The sequence below is a fragment of the Panthera leo genome, chromosome A1, assembly GCF_018350215.1.
Source record: "Panthera leo isolate Ple1 chromosome A1, P.leo_Ple1_pat1.1, whole genome shotgun sequence".
Taxonomy (NCBI): Eukaryota; Metazoa; Chordata; class Mammalia; order Carnivora; family Felidae; genus Panthera; species Panthera leo.
This window is the reverse complement of record NC_056679.1, coordinates 231,709,690-231,729,228: the sequence shown is the minus strand read 5'-3', so window position 1 is coordinate 231,729,228 and position 19,539 is coordinate 231,709,690. Positions and strand designations below refer to the sequence as shown.

At 41.7% G+C, this 19,539-nt stretch overlaps 1 protein-coding gene across 5 annotated transcripts in view; it reads right to left on the bottom strand.

Moving 5' to 3' along the window:
• The window catches only part of SEMA5A (semaphorin 5A), a 474,080-nt gene that overhangs the window by 173,226 nt on the left and 281,315 nt on the right, over positions 1-19,539 (bottom strand). For all 5 annotated transcript variants that reach the window (XM_042953245.1, XM_042953272.1, XM_042953279.1 and 2 more), the window contains one exon: positions 4,300-4,362. In XM_042953245.1, coding sequence (XP_042809179.1) covers positions 4,300-4,362 — 63 coding nt within the window. The remainder of the gene's footprint in view (positions 1-4,299; positions 4,363-19,539) is intronic.

Here is a 19,539-nt window from a genome sequence, read left to right as displayed (position 1 = left end):
AAATGTGTCACCTTTCTTCTCCCCTGCCCTGTAGCCAGCTGAGGAATGTTCCCTGCAGGGCGGGGAGCGGGCCGGGGGAACACCGCCCCGCAGCTCAGCCCCCCTCCTCCGCGCCTGGCATGCCGGCTGTGTATACACCACGCTGCACAGACCACTGTTCTTAGGGGAGAGAGAAAACAAACATGCATTCACTCCAAATGGCTGGCATTTTTCTCATTTTCTAGATGTCACATTTTGCATTATTCTTTTCATTTTGGGGAGAAGGGAAACTTTGTAATTCTGTGTGAGTTGTCATAACACCGTGCACAAACAAAAAATACGAAATCGCTGAATTCTCATTTCTAAACTCAGGGCTATTGAGAAAAGCCTGAATTCCACTCCTCCAAATAGATGTTACAACAGGCCTCCTTCATCCATGAGGACACTTTCCAAGACCCCCAGTGGATGCCTGAAATCACGGTTAGTACCAAGCCCTGTCCATATATAGTATGAGTTTTCCTATACGGTCACAGCTGTGATAGAGTTTCATCTGGAAGCTAGGCACGGTGAGAGGTTACAGCAACAAATAGCAAAATACAACAATCATAATAATACACCGTAGTACAAGTTTTGTGAATGTGGGCTCTCGCTCTCTCTCCCTCAAAATATCTTACTGTGTTACAATCTCCCTTCTTCTGTGGATGGTGAGATGCCCACGTGATGAAAAGAAGGGAGGGGAGGGGCGCCTGGGTGGCTCAGCCGGTTCAGCGTCCAACTTCAACTCAGGTCACGATCTCACGGTTCGTGGGTTCGAGCCCCTCGTCGGGCTCTGTGCTGACAGCTCGGAGCCTGGAGCCTGCTTCCTATTCTCTGTCTCCCTCTCTCTCTGCCCCTCCCCCACTCTCTGTCCCTCTCAAAAATAATAAACGTTAAAAAACCTTAAACAGAAAAAGAAGAAGGGAGGTGAATGCCATAGGTGCTGTGACGGGGCGTGAGGCCACTACTGACCTTCTGATATATCACAAGGAGGACCCTTTGCTTCAGGACAACTGGCTGTGGGAGACAGAAACTGCCAGAAGCAAAACCGTGGACAAGGGGAAAGCTGTGGCTGAAGTGACTCTGTGAAAATGTTTTCTGATCTGGCCTCTTGAACTGTCAGAACAGGAACGGAAGTTTTGAGATGCCTGGGTGGCCCAGTTAGTTGAGCTGCCGACTCTCGATTTCAGCTCAGGTTGTGATCTCACGGTTCATGGGTTCCAGCCCTGTAGCTGGAACAGCTCGGAGCCTGCCTGGGATTCTCTCTCTCCCTCTCTCTGCCCTTCTCCCACTTGTGCATGCTCTAAATAATTAAATAAATAAATAAATAAATAAATAAATAAATAAATATTTTCAAAAAAGAGGCGGTCTCTCTTGGAAAAAAAAAAAAAAGAACAGAGAAATTTGGGTTGTCTGAGTCGTGAATTCAGGGACGAGCCTGGCTGCTCCTTTGCATAGGAAGTGTCCTACTTCCTTCTCGCCTGTGTCCAGCAGCTGGGCTCCAGGCTCTCACCCGATGGCTGCTGTGTCAGGTGTCACTTTAAGAAAGTACCAGAGGGCTCCCGTGCGGCCCAGTTTGGTTACCAGAGGGGCGCCCGGGTGGCTCCGCCAGTTAAGTGTCTGACTTTGACTCAGATCTCAGGATCTCACAGTTGGTGGGTTCGAGCCCTGGGTTGGGCTCTGTGCTGACAGCTCAGAACCCGGAGCCTGCTTCCGATTGTGTCCCCCTCCCTCTCTGCCCCTCCCCCGCTCTCTCTCTCTTTCTCAGAAATAAACATTAAAAAAAAAAAAGTACGAGTACTGCTAAATGAGAAAAATGAGCAAGTAAAGGAGGACGGAAAGGCTGGATGTCCCTCCTTCTGCTCTCCCCATCCAAAGATCCCCCCTCCAGGGCTGCTTTGGCTGGTGCCTCGACGCGCCCATCACGTTATTTTTCGCACGTGAACTTTTACTGCACACGGGTCGGCTACACAACCGAATTCCATCCCAGCTGAGCACAGGTTGTGCACAAGTGTGTTCGGGCCCATTAATACACTTAGTACAACGCACGAGAGCGTGCGATCTCCCCTCGAGTCCTGGCAGGTGAAACTCATCTTCATCTGTGTTAAGACAGTCTTAAAAAATGCCATCCACAAATGCCGTTTCAATCAATTTACAACTACTGAGAGGTGCCATTGTTTTTAACCTATTAAAACCAGAAACATAAGGAGCTTGAAGGTCTGGTTTTATTTGACAATGTTCCCTTCACTCACTTGTCTTCTGTGTTTCAGAAAACTCAGCCGAGGGTAGGAATGATTGATCCCTCATGTCAATCAAGTGCCCATCACCCAATGGAAGGAAAGATGGCCTTTCCCCTCTGTTTCTGATTGTCGCTTGCCTCATTTCCAACCTCATGAGCAAACAACCAAGTGGTCATAGCTTAAGGCAAAACATGGGTCAGTTTTGACTCAGCAGAAGCAGTTTTTCACTCTGAGTAGTAATGACCTGCTAGGAAAAGGCTACCACATTGATTCTTATAAAATTATTGACACATAGACTACAAGCAGGAAGAAACGTTGGCTACATTAATAATCCTTAAACACATAAGAAACACAAGGAGACTTATGGCCAAAGAAGAGAAGGACACTTGTTTTTTTTTTTTAATTTTTTAATGTTTATTTATTTTTCAGACAGAAAAAGACAGAGCATGAGCAGGGGAGGAGCAGAGACAGACAGACAGACAGACAGACAGACAGAATCCAAAGCAGACTCCAGGCTCTGAGCTGTCAGCACAGAGCCTGATGCAGGGCTTGAATCCATGGACCGTGGGATCATGACCTGAGTGGAAGTCGGATGCATAACTTAGTGAGCCACCCAGGTGCCCCTGGAAATTTCTGCCTTCTTTCTCTTTCTTCGTCTCCAAGCATTTCCCTGGCTAAGATTGCATTGTCTTCCTTCCCCTCTTCCTTCTTCCTGGTTATTCAAGTTTTGGAAAACCCAGTGATTAAGTTCGCTAAGACTGCCCTCCATGTCTGACTCTCAAAACCGTTAACTTGAAAGACAGAGAAATGGGCAATGCAAATGGGTAAAATAAAGTGCATAACAGTCTTATCCAAGTACAGACAGTGTGACGATCTTTTACCAGTGCTCACTCCATTCACCACATTTTCTCCAAGCTCTTGGCTCTGCGATCACATTGGCACAGGGAACCTTTCTTGCTGTTCTTTGTATATCTGTTCTTCTCTCTAACACAGAGTGTGATTCACATTGGAAAGGACCGTACTCCCATAAAGTAAGACCATCACTGTCAGAACGAGACATAATGAGCCCATGTACCAGCTGCAAGAGAATTTCCTCGAGATGATGCGGTGTAACTTTCTCAGAAACAGATTTCCTTGGAGGAAGGAACTCTGCTTTTATTGAGCCCGCCAACTGTGTGGAAGGAGGTCTACCCTGTGCACAGTTGCTCAAGAAACGCATTTCCAACCTTGGCTATAGACTGCTCTTTCCAGGGGCACCTGGATGGCTTAGTCAGGTAAGCATCGGACTCCTGATTTTGGCTCAGGTCATGATCTCCCGGTTCATGGGTTTGAGCCCTGCACTGGGGCTCCGCACTAACAGCGGGGAGCCTGCTTGGGATTCTCTCTCTGCCCCTCCCCTGCTTGTGTTCTCTCTCAAAATAAATAAATAAATAAATAAATAAATAAACAAACAAACAAACAAAAAAAACAAGCATTGTGTGTGTGTGTGTATGTGTGTGTGTGTGTGTGTGTGTGTGTGATATTCAACTGCTCTTTCCTTAGAAACTTGGGGATGCAAATTTTCATATGGAAAGAGAAGGAGGGGTGGGTAGCAGACAGAGAGAGAGAAGGAGTTTATTTTATACATAGGTTAAGATGAATTTATAAAGAAACCTCACAATTTCTGATGTAATAATTTTATTTATCAAATGGTCACTTTATGGAATTAGCTCTAAGATATGATGGGGGGGGAATCGAAATGTTACTTCAAACATTCAGGCCCATATTTTTCTGAATGATATTACGGCCAATTGATTTCATGTCACAGCCTAATGATTAATTGTGCAAATCCGATCGGATCTTATAGTCCAAATCCTTTTTGGAAACCGTGGTTAATCTTGATTTAAAAATTAAAGCTTTGAGAATCCACTGTACCTATACTTTGCATCTTGCTTGTTTCCAATTTCCATGGCACTATCATCAGGAATGGCCTTCATATTAAAATGCCCCACATATATTCCTTCCAACAGGTGGCCACACCCTTCCTTATGCACACGCTCCTTACCTTTGATTTGCCCTTACTGTAACAGGCCTTCTTGGTGACTTCGTCACAGCCCCACTCCACAGCCTGTAGGAAACACCAAAACGACAGCACTTGTTACGGTTTTGACTGAATAAACGGGAAAAAATAATAAGCCACCGGTACTCAGATAAGGAAATGTGGGCATACCGTGGAGCCAGGAAGAATTCACACTAAATCCACGAAATTCACTCATAGGGGCTTATACCTAGCTTTGAAATCAAAGCCTTTGAAAGGACTGGTCCCCTAAGCATTGGCATGTAAGCAGTAACAGTGTGATAGTTAGACCCATCACTGTAAGCAGGCAAGGAGTGGGTGTCACTTGAGTGAAACTGTCACTTGAGTGAAATCACAGGATAGATCCGCAGCATGCGGAAAAGCCAAGCCTCGAAACAAAATGATCTGAATACTCATTTGGACATTTGTGTTTTCTCTTAATAGTATGTCATTTATCAATATTCAAAGATAATGGGGCAAGGATGATTTTGCATATCCTTAGTCCCAAGATCCATATATAAATGATGAATAGTCAATAAAGCAAACAGCGCAGGCAAAGAACTACTTCACCTGATGCCAGTAATTTTCATACTGTTATCAGCTCTAACTAAACACTTAGAGCTGCAGCCCGTGGGCATTTTTCCCCAAACTTTCCAAATCGAACTCACAGTGATCAAATTGATACGCCTACTTTCACACGGCTGCCGACTCACAAAGGGAACCTGTGATTAGTTGAGATAGTATACAGTGTTGATTTCAGCGGAAGAAATGATGCCTGCACACGTTAACCATCTACATGCTGAGACTGTGAATCATTTCTTTGAACAGACTGAAGCATCTGAGTTGTTTATCTTTTGCCTTCCTGTCAGTTTGTGTTTCATCCTACTACGAGAGCTGGAATTTCCAGAGAATTTAGGATTTCTGAAGAACCAGTTAAATCATTATCAGGGAAAAAAATTTACGCAAGGGACAATTTTTTGTTAGTGTGAGCCAATGTGAGACAATATAGTAAACAAAGCCAAAAATAAGCTACTGTCCAATATTAGGAAGGAGAATAACGGCTTCAGTCTTTCTTCTAGAAAGGAGACATTTTTCAATTCTCCTAAACCTAGGAGAATAACAGAGTAATGGTAGCAGCATAATCTAGTATCGACTGTCCTCCAAAGAATGTTACATAACAGAGACTAAAGCACAAAACACTGCAACTTGTATAATTTATCTTTCTTGGCAAATATGAGTCCATAAGAAAAGTATTCTAAAGAGAACCCCCTCAGTGTCTTTCAAACAGAAACAATACTATAACTGTTTCCTCTTGTGTGGACTTAGAGATTTTTGTGGGTGTCAACATCTGATAAGAGAATTCGTTAATTCTTTCCGTGATTTCTTCCTGTTCATAATGTTTAAAGGCAGCAATAAAGTCACAGCTAGTCAGCATCTGATGCGAACAAATGACTTGAATTCCCTGCTAGGATGACAAATACTTCCGTGAAAAGAGAGGACACCTCCCGAGAAGAGAGAAGGGTTTCCTGAGCACTTGCAGATCTAGTGTTCCCATGAGGCTCACCTAAAATAAGTGATTACTATTACTCTGAGTGGACCTTTCTCAGATCTCTTTACAAAACTGACTTTGTTGTTTGCATTTAAATAAAGATATCCATATTTCTGCCCTTTGGTCAACTCAAAACAGAATCAACACACTACAACATGCTCTTCAGCAAAGCTGACCTTACTGCAACTTTGACTTCTTATCACCAAGGGGATTTAGTTATACAGTTACCAGGACAACCACACAATAAAAAGCTTTAGATAAAGAGGCCCTCCTAGGGGCTCTTGTTATCTAGTGATTTTGTTGAAAGTTAAATAGTCATTTCCTTTTCAGTAAACCTAAGACCTATGAGGAGCATGGTTAGTCCGAGGGTTGCAAGGATATTTATCAAATGCCATCAAAATTGTTCCAATCCTTCTGCCGGAATGGCAAACAAATAGTTTCCCCAGTCTGCCTAGTGCCCGAGTAGCCTTTGCGTTTTCAAGATAAATACTGGCCAAGGACTGGAAGGGGAAAGTAATAGAAAAAAGAGTGAGAGTTTTCAAAAATATGTCATGATTTTATCCAGTTTAGCCAGAAAGCGTACCTGCACCCACAAGCTGATTAGACCACTAGAAAATAGGATGAGTCTTACAGATTTTTCTGAAGACAGTTATTAAAAGTAGCAAAGTTACTTCCAAGGCATTTTCATTACAGTATAACCAGTTTTCCAATAATATTCAAATCCAGAATTAATTGAAGACCATGACTGTATAGCTTTTCTGTTGATTCGCTCCCTACCTGAACAGAGGACAGGAGAGACAGGATTTATGTTAGGAATGGACTGAGCTACCTCTTGTGAAGCTGGATAAGTATTGCCGGATGTCACAGGACTTATCAAAGAATACAGTGGGAAAACACGTCTTTTCCGGATTGGTCTAAAATCGAATGTTCCCGATTAATCCCAAGTGTCTTTCTATCCCCTCAGTGAACTAGAGGTTACCCATTTGACCACTTCACAGCTGGGGATGGTCGGGGGTGGGGGGGTGGGGGGGCAGGCAACAAAAACAAACAACCAAAAAAACCCACCACTTTAATTACAAAGAAATACAAGTATCAGTAGAATCCTCCGGGACCAGAGTGTACTTCTCGGAGTTACTCATTCTGTTTGAAATTAAATCATGTTTGGGGGCGCCTGGGTGGCTCAGTCGGTTAAGCGGCCGACTTCGGCTCAGGTCATGATCTCGCGGTCCGTGAGTTCGAGCCCCGCGTCGGGCTCTGTGCTGACAGCTCAGAGCCTGGAGCCTGTTTCAGATTCTGTGTCTCCCTCTCTCTGACCCTCCCCCATTCATGCTCTGTCTCTCTCTGTCTCAAAAATAAATAAACATTAAAAAAAAAAATTGAAATTAAATCATGTTTGAACCAAGTCATAACTTTCTTTCGTCCACAAGACTTATTCTAATCAATTAAATTCCTTTTAATCAAGCCTTCTCACTCTATCCTCAAAGAAGATTCTTTGTGATTCTTTCACGCATCATCATTTTGGAACAAACCCCACTGCTGATTTGCGAAGCCATCTTTCCAGCTGACTTCCTTTTAAGACACTTTCCCCATCCACACGAACCTATCTTTATGGCAGTCAAAACAACTGGGAAGGCATTTAACATCCTATGTTTCAGATCTCTGTATAACACTCATGATCTTCTTTCTTGAGTCTGGGTTTTTTTTTTTCTTCTTAAATCTAATTTTTATCATCTCTTGTCTTTTTCTATTGCACAATAGCCTCATAGAGAAAAAAACGTTAATTCTCTTTTCTGTTCTGCATTTAATCTTCATTATATTTTCTGGCAGCAGACAAGTAGCAGTAATATTGTGGTTACATGGATATCCACAAGCTATAGAGACTAGGCAAAGAGTGTGAGACATCTACTTCTTAAAAGACACGAAGCTTCCTGTTTATGGAATGTTTTTTTGTTTTGTGTTGTTTTGTCTGTAAATGCACGCCGATAACATCTGTGCCATTCAGCCACTTACAGATTTGCTTTATGTGCACACGTTCAATGTCTCTTTCATGTGATACGTGGTTAGTGAGCTCCGATGGAAGAGAAACAGACATATACAGGATATTTGCACACACCAGGTATTAGTTTATGATAAAATATAAGTGTCTTCCATCATCCGGACAGCACTTGCCAAACGTGAGAACTCCACAGTGGTCATTTCCATTGTAACAACAGCCATGTTCATCTCAGGCCCAGGGATACCCTGGAGCTCACAATATCATCAACTTTCAGGAAAGCCACAGTGCTACAGGCAGATGGAAAAGGAAATAGAATAGGTTTCCAGAAAATCATTTAATATCTGCAGAAATCCTGGGGATGTAAGGAAACGCGACACGGCACATACCTCACCATGATGCACATACACATGCTCAAGCTATGATAAACGGAGCTAGGATCTCAGGAGTAGATCCGATGTGGGAAAGAAAAAAGATTGGCTCTATGTACGTGTTACATACATATAAGTCCACAGTTCTCAGAAGTATATAAACAAAGCTGTGTATTATCACATTCCGCAGCGAGAGAAGTTAATTAGACAGGGACCAGCAAAGGCAGATACTTTTCATAAAAATGAAGAGAACAACATTCTAGGCAGATGGGCCACTACTCTTTCAGCAGATGGCTTTGCTAATTAGATACTGGCAAAAGATAACATTTAAAAAAACTAATTTAATTACACAGTGCCAAAAATTAACAACCACCTGAGGGCTTTACATATATATATATATATATATATATATATATATATATATATATGTACATATACACAATTGCATTCATATTCTTATGTCATGGATTTCTGTGAAATGCTGGAGAATGTTAAATCGTGGTGGCAGCTATAAACACATTGCCAGGGAATGTGAGACCATATCCTTGTTCAAAACAGAAGCGAAACACAAATGAGTTGGAACTTGAAATAACTGTGACTTTTACGTAACTCGAATAAAGTGTTATAATCCAGTTATCCTTAAGCGCAGACATGCTCACTAATTACCTTTAGTGGCCACACACGACAGGTTTACAAGTGGCACTAGAGATCGAATGGTGTGCCTCGAAAGACACGAGGTGCACATAGTTTAGTCGCTCTGGAAGGATCTGCTCAACATCCCTCTGTCTTTACTTCTTAGTGTCTATCGTATGTACATTTGCTTTTAATGCTAATTTCGGGTGCACTTGCATTTACGTCCACAGCAAGTATAAGCGAGTCTATTTCATTCTTCCTGCTGACCTCCACATCAGAGAACTCTAAGGGGACATTAGTCCTATTATCCAACTGCTGGGTTTCCATCCTCGTTACACTGACATCATCCAAAATTAGAGAAACACGTTACTTTAGAAATCCCATAAAAACGTGTTAGTACTATTTTTAAAAACCTTATATCGAAGCCCAAGATTTTCTTCCACATAAGAATACCAAATCAAACTTACTGTGGTAATTGCACAGCGGAGTTCCCAACTTGTTAAATGCTCGCTGGGCCTTCTGATTTTCGCTGGATCTTTCTAAACTGAGGGCTGTTTTGTAATTGAGTAGACAGTATATTAGATTCCTAGGGCTTTTATAACAAAGCACCGTGGCCTGGGTGGCTTAGCAACAGAAACTCACTCCCTCACGGTCCCCGAGGCTAGAAGTCTAAAATCAAAGTGACAGGAAGGGTCCTCCTTCTGGAGTCCCCAGGGGCCAGTCGGCTCCCTGCCCCTCTCACAGTCTCTGTCGGTGCCCGGTAGCCCTGGTGTTCCAGGCCTTGTGGAACCATCACGCCAGCTTCTGCCTCTGGTTGTCCAAATGCCCTCTTCCTATAAGGTGACTGTTCTTTGATTAAGGCCCACCCCCACTCTAAGAAAACCTCATTTTAGCTAATTACATCTTGCAAAGACTCTACCTCCAAATAAGGTCACCTTCTGAGAATCTGGGTGGACATGAATTCTGGAAGGATACTATTCAACCCGGCGCACAGAGGGTGACATGAAAGTAAGAGTCTGAGATTGACAACAGTACACAAATAAGGGTCATTGATTTTCTGGAAATTAGCTGCCAAATCCTAGGCAAAATATTGATAATAATTTACAAAACTCTTGCATTGCGCTAACTATATAGATCTGGGTATTTTTATACATTTTCTAAGTCTCTACAATTTTATGTGAGAGATAACATTACTAAATGTTCTGGATGAGGACGTCAGCTATATAACTTTCCAAGGCCACAAAAATGGTTAGTGGGACATCAAGATTTGAACTTGGTAACTTGGATTGAAGTCTGTGCTCTCCCATCATTGAAGTTGTTAGAGTAAGTGACCCTCATTACTGATTGTCATGGTTCCTGTGTCCCACAATGTAGAGAAATGCACGTCTCAATCACAGAAATTTGCGCACATCTAAGTTCAGAGCTGTTGCCATTCAGTAAATATTAACTAATCATAAAAGATATTGATTCCTTTGTCATGAGGCTATGGATTTTTAAAGCTTCTGGACCTATTGATGGTCCTAGTATTGATCTTAAGTGGGCCATGATTCACTAATGAAACTCTAAGGTCAACAACTGCATGGCCAAAATAAGACATAAAAATCTTAGGCTGGTTTTGTAAAATTAAACATCTTGAATATGAGAACACAGTCTATTCTTGACGACAACAGCAATGTTGTACTTTTGAAAATGAATACTGAGGAGTGCATGGGTGGCTCAGTCAGTTGAGCATCTGACTTTGGCTCAGGTCATGATCTCACGGTTCCTGAGTTCAAGCCCCACCTTGGGCTCTCCTCTGTCTCCCTCTCTCTATGCCCCTCCCCTACTTGTGCTCTCTCAAAAATAAAAATAAAACATTAGAAACAAATATTGAAATACTATCCTTCCTCTGCGATAGCCCTGCAAGGGTCCTTCATTCACCTAGAGTAAAAGTCAAAGCCATCTGGAACGTTCTGCCATATCCAATCACTTATTTTCTACCTCATTTCCTAGTGCCCTCTACCCCACACTCTGCTATGGGAGACATGGGTTCCTTGGTGTGGTCCTCAGACAATGCACACATGTTCCACTTTCTGGAACATTCTTCTTCTAGATACCTACCTAGCTAATGCCTGTGACTCCTGCATATATTTGTTCAAGTACTATCATCCTACTAGGGCCTTTCTAACAATGTATTTAGTAAAACTGCAATCTGCCTCATGAATCCCCACTAGAAGGCAAGCCACATTTGGGCAAACATCTTGCCCTCTTGGTTTTGTGACCTAGCACCTACAACAATGCCTCACATACGACAAGAACTCAAAAGACACTTGCTGAATAAATCAATGCATATAGAATTCCCTGTGCGTGCCCACAGCCTTGGAAGTGGCTCTAGGGAACCTTCATAGGGCCCCCCATGTGGAATGGGCACGTGAGGCTTTGGAGTCCTTGAGTTGGTTGGGCGAGCCCACAATGCACTGCACTTCTGCCGCTAAAGCCTCCCAAGGATTCCCCACCTAAGCACTTCACTTTGCCCTGACAGCAGGAAGAGGGCTATGAAGGAGGCCGCTCTGTAATGAAAAGCAGGAAGGACCAGAGCAGGATTTCTACACTTCTTCAGCAGGAGACTCATTTCTTTAAGTAAATCCTTAACGATAATCTCACTTTAAGTAAATTCTTACGCATGATCTCACATAAAAGACAGTAAAAGTGGCCTTTACCAAATTCATGTTATAAATGCCAGGATTACAGCATGAAATCATTAGTAAAATGTAAGAACAAATGACCACTGAGAGTCACAGCACTCGATATCCAATTATGTCCGTATTTTGTTTTGGTTTTCTCTTTTGAAATAATACTGATTTAGACACATTAAATAGTGATAAACAGGGCCACCTTTCAATGTCAGTTAACGTGGAGTATAACAAAAATAACAACTGTCACTTTATTCTATGTTCCCCAATAAACCAGGCAATCCAGGTAACATTATAATAAAAGTTAATTCATGGAGGGTTTCCAAAACCTTAACATTTTGTATATTATGTACACTGGTGTAAATGATTTTTAAACAATGGATTTAAAGCATAAGTAATGTATAAAATCCCTGAGCACCTCTAGAATCCTGGGGTTCCAGGAAGAATATCTGACATATTTGCTTTTAAGGCACCAGGTGCCTCTGATACCCAATTTAAATGCTGGGAATGGCCCAAGGAGGGAGAAAAACAAAGTAATAGAGGACAAGCTCTAATAATCCTACCCCTGAACTTGGATGAGCCCCACTGAGATGATTTTGTGAAAAAAAGTGATTAGGAATGAGTCCAATATCAAAGGACATTATAATACGTGGCATAATATTTTAAATTACGATAGTCAGACACTGAAGCATCAAACAATTATTATACTTCAAAAATGGTCCTATTAAAGTAGTACCGGAAGGTAAAACTGGCACAAGAAGTTGCTCTGGGTTTCAAGAAAATTATTTTCACGGATCCAAGTGGGACTGGTTTGAGAAAGGGCATATTGTGCAATTTGTTAGCCTAACCATAGTGGGGAAAAAATCCAATTACCAGAGGAAGGACTATTTTTATATACAAATTTCCTAAAGTATTAGTATATAAGAAACTCAATTCAAAGTCAATCAAGCATGGGATAAGAATTGCCATTAGAGTAGACCGACTTCCCAAGGACTTGCCTAATTCAACGGCTCCCAATGTTTGTTGGGAAAAAAAACTGTTGCTTCTAATGCTGTATTTTCTCTCCGTATTTTTTTTAAACATACATGATGTAGATGATGCCATTCAAGCATCACAGTATCTGTAATGTTCAACAGAAATCCTAATGTTCACTAGAAATTAGATACATCACACTCAAATTAAAATTAGATGTTATATCTGAAGTAACATTTATTCTGTGCCTGCAAAGAGGTGCCCCAAATGGAATGAGTTGATTATAGAAAGTCATGAAAACCATCAGACCAAGCTAAGTTTGTTCAGACTAGTTGAACACTTCTATGACAATGACATGAGGTGTTGCAAAATACAAATTAAAAATAAAATAAAATAAAATAAAAATAGGGAACGAGCAGTATATTGGCATGGGTACTTTGTCAGATAAGGACCAACTTTAGGGACAAACAACTTGCTATAACGAAGGTTGTCCTGGAAATGTCTTTGCAAGGCTAACTTTGTAGCATGGCTTTGACCAAAGCATGCTTACACAGGGTACTTGACGATTGGCAATCATATTCTAGAGCCATTGGGAAAAGTGAAGAGAGACAATTCTAGCCCAAATACAGGAATGAGTGCCCCGGCCATGTAATGAGATTTCGTTTGGAAATATAGTCAAAGGGTTCAAAGGGTTCAAAGGGAATGAATCTCACAAGCAATGTGAAATAGATGTAGAAAAAGACGCCAGCAATCACAGCATGAACACAAATGAAGATGCAGAGACACGATAATTCTTATACACCTTAAATACCGTTTGTGACTTTTGCGTATTAGATTTCTCTTGCTAGAACTGTAAGGTCACCAACATCTGGGTCAGCAGCTTTGGTCCCATTATTGTATATTCTGGCTGAAACCTAATGAAGACATTCTACATAAACTATCAGCTTAACAGCCAATATAGATTTAAATAGATGAGTGTTTGTTTTTAGTTTTCTATCAATTTGTTGTCTTTTTCTTCTGAAACTGGCTTCATGAAAGCAAACAACACTTCATACCTGATTACTGTCCTCTGCCGTTCTGAGTTAGATTGTGTGCACGAGATTCACTGGAGTACACAGGAGGCCCAGGTTATACATGCTTCCCGGGGAATTATTTTAGAGCCACTGATATAAACCACTCAGAATTTATTTATTATTCACATCGTAAATGCTCGTTTCCTGAGATGCAGCCCTACCACTACCAAGATTGACGTTATTTCCAGGTTCACAACATATCGATCTATTCACCAAATCTCAGGGTATATTGAGAACCCTTTTTATGAGCCTTACTCAGCATTTCCATAAATTTTTGTTTGCAGCTGAAAAAAATGAACATTAAAATTTGTTTTCCGGTGTGCATTTGGGCAGTTGCTTCTCTTTCTTGTTTTTTTTTTTTTAAACATTTTATTTATTTTTGAGACAGGGAGAGACAGAGCATGAACAGGGGAGGGTCAGAGAGAGGGAGGCACAGAATCCGAAACAGGCTCCAGGCTCCGAGCTGTCAGCACAGAGCCCGACGCGGGGCTCGAACTCACGGACCGCGAGATCATGACCTGAGCCGAAGTCGGCCGCTTAACCGACTGAGCCACCCAGGCGCCCCTCTCTTTCTTATTTTAAATAAAACGTGATACAGGACAATATACTTCTGTTCACGAAACATTATTTATAATGTGACCGCAATGTTAAAGGATACTTTGATGAGCATTATTGATATATTCATTTCCTAGTTCCTATTTAACATTCTCATAATTTTATGAATATCTGCAGGAGTGTATGAAATCGAACAATTTAGAGTTAAACTGCACTTTGTGAGTTTGCCATTTGCTTCCTCAAACATTTGTCTCTCTTCTCTAGTATCATCAGTTTACTTACCAGTGGAAAGTTCTAAAATGTTATCATAACTATTACTAAAATCTTAGATGAGACGGAGCTCCATCCAGTAAACGAGTCCCGAAATGTTTCAAGTATGAGAATAAGAGCATGTGGTTTTGGGGTTTTTTTGGTTTTTTTGTTTTTTGTTTTTTGGTTTTTTTGATATATGTAATGTCTCCGATATTTTATTTAAGAATGAAAATTTGGGGGTACAACTTTACAACAGATTGCGGTGAGCATCACTTATGCTCCCCCCTCCATTTGGTCCCTTCTCAGTAGGGTTTTTGCTATCCTACTAGGCAGAGCAGGTAATTAATTGCCACATGTTGTAACTTTACCCAACTTCCTGTGAAGGAATTGAGCTTTATGGCTCCAGGAGCATCCAGAAACACACATTTGCATGCGTTAGGAGGCGACATTGTGGTGCGCTGAATGGTGGCCCCACAAAAGACAGCCACATCCTATTCCCTAGAACCTGTGAATATTGCCTTATATGGGGAAAAAAAGGACTTTGCAGTGGGATTGCATTAAGAATCTCGAGATGGGGAAATTATCCTGGATTATTCGAAGGGCTCCTAAATGCAACAAAGTGTGCCCTGCCAAAGGAGGCAGAGGAGGACCTGACGTGCCCAGAGAAGGCAATGTGACCCCGAGGCAGATTGCAGTGACACAGCCACAAGTCAAGGAAGGCCAGCAGCCACCAGAATCTAGAAGAGGCAAAGAAGAGATTCTCCCCTAGAAGCGCAGCCTACGAGACACCTTGATCTTCCAGAATAATCATTTTGGACTCCCGGCCTCTAGGACTATGACAGAATAAATTTTTGTTGCTTTAAGTCACCAAGTTTGTGTTCATTTGTCCCAGCAGTGATACAAAATTAATATAGGCATACATATACATGAACCATACATATGCACACATATGCACACACACCCCTCCAGACAAATGATTTTAATGTCATCATATGGATAAATTCCCCTCCATGTTTCTGCCCAATATTGGAGCCGGTCCCTGTAAATATGAAAGATGTAGTTCCTGATATCAAGGAGCTGTTGAGGGGTGCATGCTGTCGTTTGGGGAACAGTGAAGGGGAACACCTGGCCCAGATATGGGGAGGGATGAATCAAGGGAAGTTCCCAAGGCAGCAGAGCTTGAGCTGGATTGTGAAGGGACTGACCCCTGAGTGAGTAGATGGAAGAGGGGGTGTTCGGGAAAAACAGGTGAAGCAGCCAGTTCAGAGCCTGGAATGATAAGAAAGTGTATGTGTGGGAGGAACTAAAAGTCACTAAGGTAGGGACTGGAGAGGGATGTGGGTTTACAGGCTGGCACGCAGCTCAAGATGGGACTCCCGATCCATGCCGAGTTCAGAGATTTTCACGAGCCAAGAAAAGTCATGGGTAAGTTGGTAAGATGCCAGCATGGTGAGATGAGTAACTGACGAAGACTTCTGGGGTGTGCTAAGGCCTGGGATGGAGAGCAGTGGGTGAACAGGAGATTGGTTTAGAGGCTGCTGCAGGCAACCGGCAGGCAGATGGTGACAGGCTGAGATAAGTAGGGACAACCAGATGACCACAGATGGAACGGGTAACCCGCTACTCAGCGGGAAGAACTCTCCTGCTGCAAAAGTAGATGCTGCGATGAGGGAGATGCCACATACCTGACTTGACAGCTGGGTGGACATCAGTGGCCCAAGTTTGTCTAATTTCTAATGGGAAACTCATTCCCACCCTTTGGGAATGGACTTTGTTGGACAGAGCACCATGCGTGATTCTGGAAGGCCTTCTTTCCAACCCATAAGTAGCTCTAATCTTACAAAAATAAAACTACCTTTACAACGCTGGTTGAAGAAAAACATAACAGGATAATAAACCTATTTCCAAAATAGCAAAGTAGTTGACAAAAAAAAAATTGTGGAATATTTAGACCACCACATTTCTGAACCAAATACACTTTTAGTTCATTGGTAATATCTTCTGGTTTTTCAAAAGTAACTGAAAAAAAAAAAAAAACAATCAACCAAGCAAACCATATTCATTACAGGAAAGATACTGCTAACAGTATAGGAATTCATACTAGTCTCGCACAGGAACTTCGCTTTTAAAGTCGTATGAGCATGACTTATTTGCTTGGGATTCTGTGTCCTAAATCAAACAAATATCTTCTATCTTAAGTAGAAGATATATGGTACAAACGGAAATGAAAAATGACGGGAAACTTATAACCCTTGACTTACATGACATTTAGCAAAGCTAAAGAAGTTGAAATTTGTAACTGGAAGAATACTAGAAAACACAAGAAAACAAGAAAAATTAAGCTTTCATATCGGTTAGGCTTAGATTTTCACCTACGTGAAAAATTCAGGAAGAAGTACGCTATTAAAAAGCTAATATTTATTCTGCCTCCAAACCAACCAAGTTCCAGAATTAATGCTTGAGTTTCAGGTATACTTGGGTCTCAATTATAATTCTCAATATCCACAGAGGAAATTTAATGCCATTTTTAGGGAACACTTTGGGTCTATGATATGTCAAGTGTTGACTTTGAATGAATTCACCACTGCCCACCTCTTGGATCAACATAGCGAGTTCAAGGAGACTGAACAGATAAACCTGTAATGCAGAAAGCTCTCACTCAATCTGGAGTTGACACAATGGTCCAAGCATAACTGATACATAGAGGAGAAAGGGAACAGCAGAAACCAGAAATCAGAAAATGTGAGACAGTAAATACCCTAAAAGAATACCAGAAGGATACATTAGGGAAAATATCCCAGAGTTCCTGATGGGGATGATGCCCAATGCTTTTCTGCCCAACACTACATCCATTACCTTCCCAATAACTACAAGAAACAGGCACTTGTATCAGGCTGACCCATACAGCAGGTGGCAGAGAAAAATGACTCACCAAACGTCACCAACCTATTAAATGGATGACACATGATTTGAACTGGGGTCGTCTGGTTTCAGCATCCATATGCTTTGACCCCATCTCTCAGTGAGTGGGGTGCCAGGACCTCCCAGACTCCTAATTCCTTCCTACCTCACCAGGGTCCTACTGAAAGAGTGAGTTGGCTTGCTTTGAACTTGTCAGAGGAAATAAAATACGTTGTTTTTCTTTCCAATAAATGGGAAAAGATCTTTGGTGGGGAAACGAGAAATAAAATGGTTTGTTTGGACAGATGATGTCTCTTCACTTGGTCACTACTGAGATTGTGACAAAACCATTAAGGTTTCAATGTGAATTCCATATGTACTCATTCGCTTGGATGTGTTGGTTGGCGAACTTCCTCCACAAGCCCGAGTTCTGAAAGGGCACAGAAAACACAAAAGTAGATGTACCTGAGAATAGCCCAGGACTCTGCAAGTCTGTGTAATTACCTAAACCCATGTGAAATTATATCAAAGGCAAGACAGGTGCACCCGGGTGGCTTAGTCAGTTAAGCGTCTGACTTTTGATTGCAGCTCAGGTCATGATCTCATGGTTCATGGGTTCCAGCCCCACATTGGGCTCCATGCTAACAGTGTGGAGCCTGCTTGGGATTCTCTCTCTCTCCCTTACTCTCTGCCCCTCCCCTGTTCATGTGTGTTCTCTCTTTCTCTCTCTCAAAATAAATGAATAAACTTAAAAAAAAAAAAAAGGCAAGACTAAGAGCATGTATGAGTGGACAAGTGTGGATACAGTCCCATCTTCCAGCACATTACATTGGGGTAAAGATTATTAAACTACATACAGGTAGTTTATTAACACACTGGGTTATATTCCCAAAGTGAGTTTACATGTTGGATTTGGGAAAATGAAAAAAAACACTATCCCGCGGAGATACCATAGAAGTTGATAAGCACCGAGGTCAACAGAGCCCAGTGTCCTGGATATGAGACAAAGGACCCAAGCATTATGCAGGCACAGCTAGGAAAACACACTGGAATTTCCAATCTGAGATTCTAAGACTCTATGTCCCTCCCATTCAAGTGAAAGGCTAATCCTTACCTCCCCATGGGCAACATGGAGGCCAACCCCTTCCTCTCATAGCACAGAGCAGGAGAACTCTAAGAAGGTTTGACAGACCATTGAAGGGACACTACCAGGGCCAGGGAAGACAAGGACAGGAATGGTGGCACCTAGAACACTCCTGAGTTCATACCCTTGTGGGGAACTAGCCCATCTTTTCTCCCAGTCTCAATTTCTCAACCCCAAACAATGTAAGGATTCCCATCGCTGTTGTCTTACTGGAGGATCCAGCCTTTGGGAGTCTCCCTAAATGGTCTCAAGGCTGAGATTATTTAGTAGTTCACTATTAAAGGGTGAAACCTAACATTCCTCCCAAAGTCATCACATAGGCCGTACAGAAGCACTGTGCTTTCACTGTAGTATTTTCTAGGACAGTCATACCCTAAGACCTCTAATACCTCTGAAATAAATCATGCTAACAGAGTTATCCTCACTTCCTAAGGCCTAGAGGTCTGATTATGCTGAATATTAAGAGAAGTAGATTTTTCTTCTTTGTTTCTCCAAATAAGATAACTTCCCCCCATGTACATCTAGATGTGCTCTCAAGGGCAACTGATTTAATGGACTATGATGATGGATAATTAGTCTCTTAATTATTTTCTTAGGATTGTTGTAGCTGTGAAAATCAAGCCACATACACATACATCCAAATAGCAATGAAACAATATTTAATTGCTTTTTAATTTAGAAATGATTTCTGGTTTTGAGAACTATCTCTGTTCCAGTGTCTTCAATCATTTTCTTTGTATACTCAAAGACCTTATCAGTCTATTTATAACTACGTTGATTGGCTTACCTTCTATGGTATTTTGACAAATGTCATTCATAATTAGTTAGGTTTGTGTTCATGCTAATACACAATCTGGGTGATTCGACCAACACATGATGCTTAATTACCCAATTTTAATTGAATCTTAAAAAATGGATGCAGCAAGTTCAAATGTGATCTACAAAATCTCAGAATCTCACCTTTTTTAGGCACCAGACTCTGGGCATTTCCAAAAGATTTCATCCCTAGGCCATCTCTGCCAATCTTTGTTTTTCCTTTAAATAAGGAGGAGTCTCAGGGAAAAGAAACTCTTAGCTTACAGAGTAACTTCTATATTCCCTTCACACCAGTGA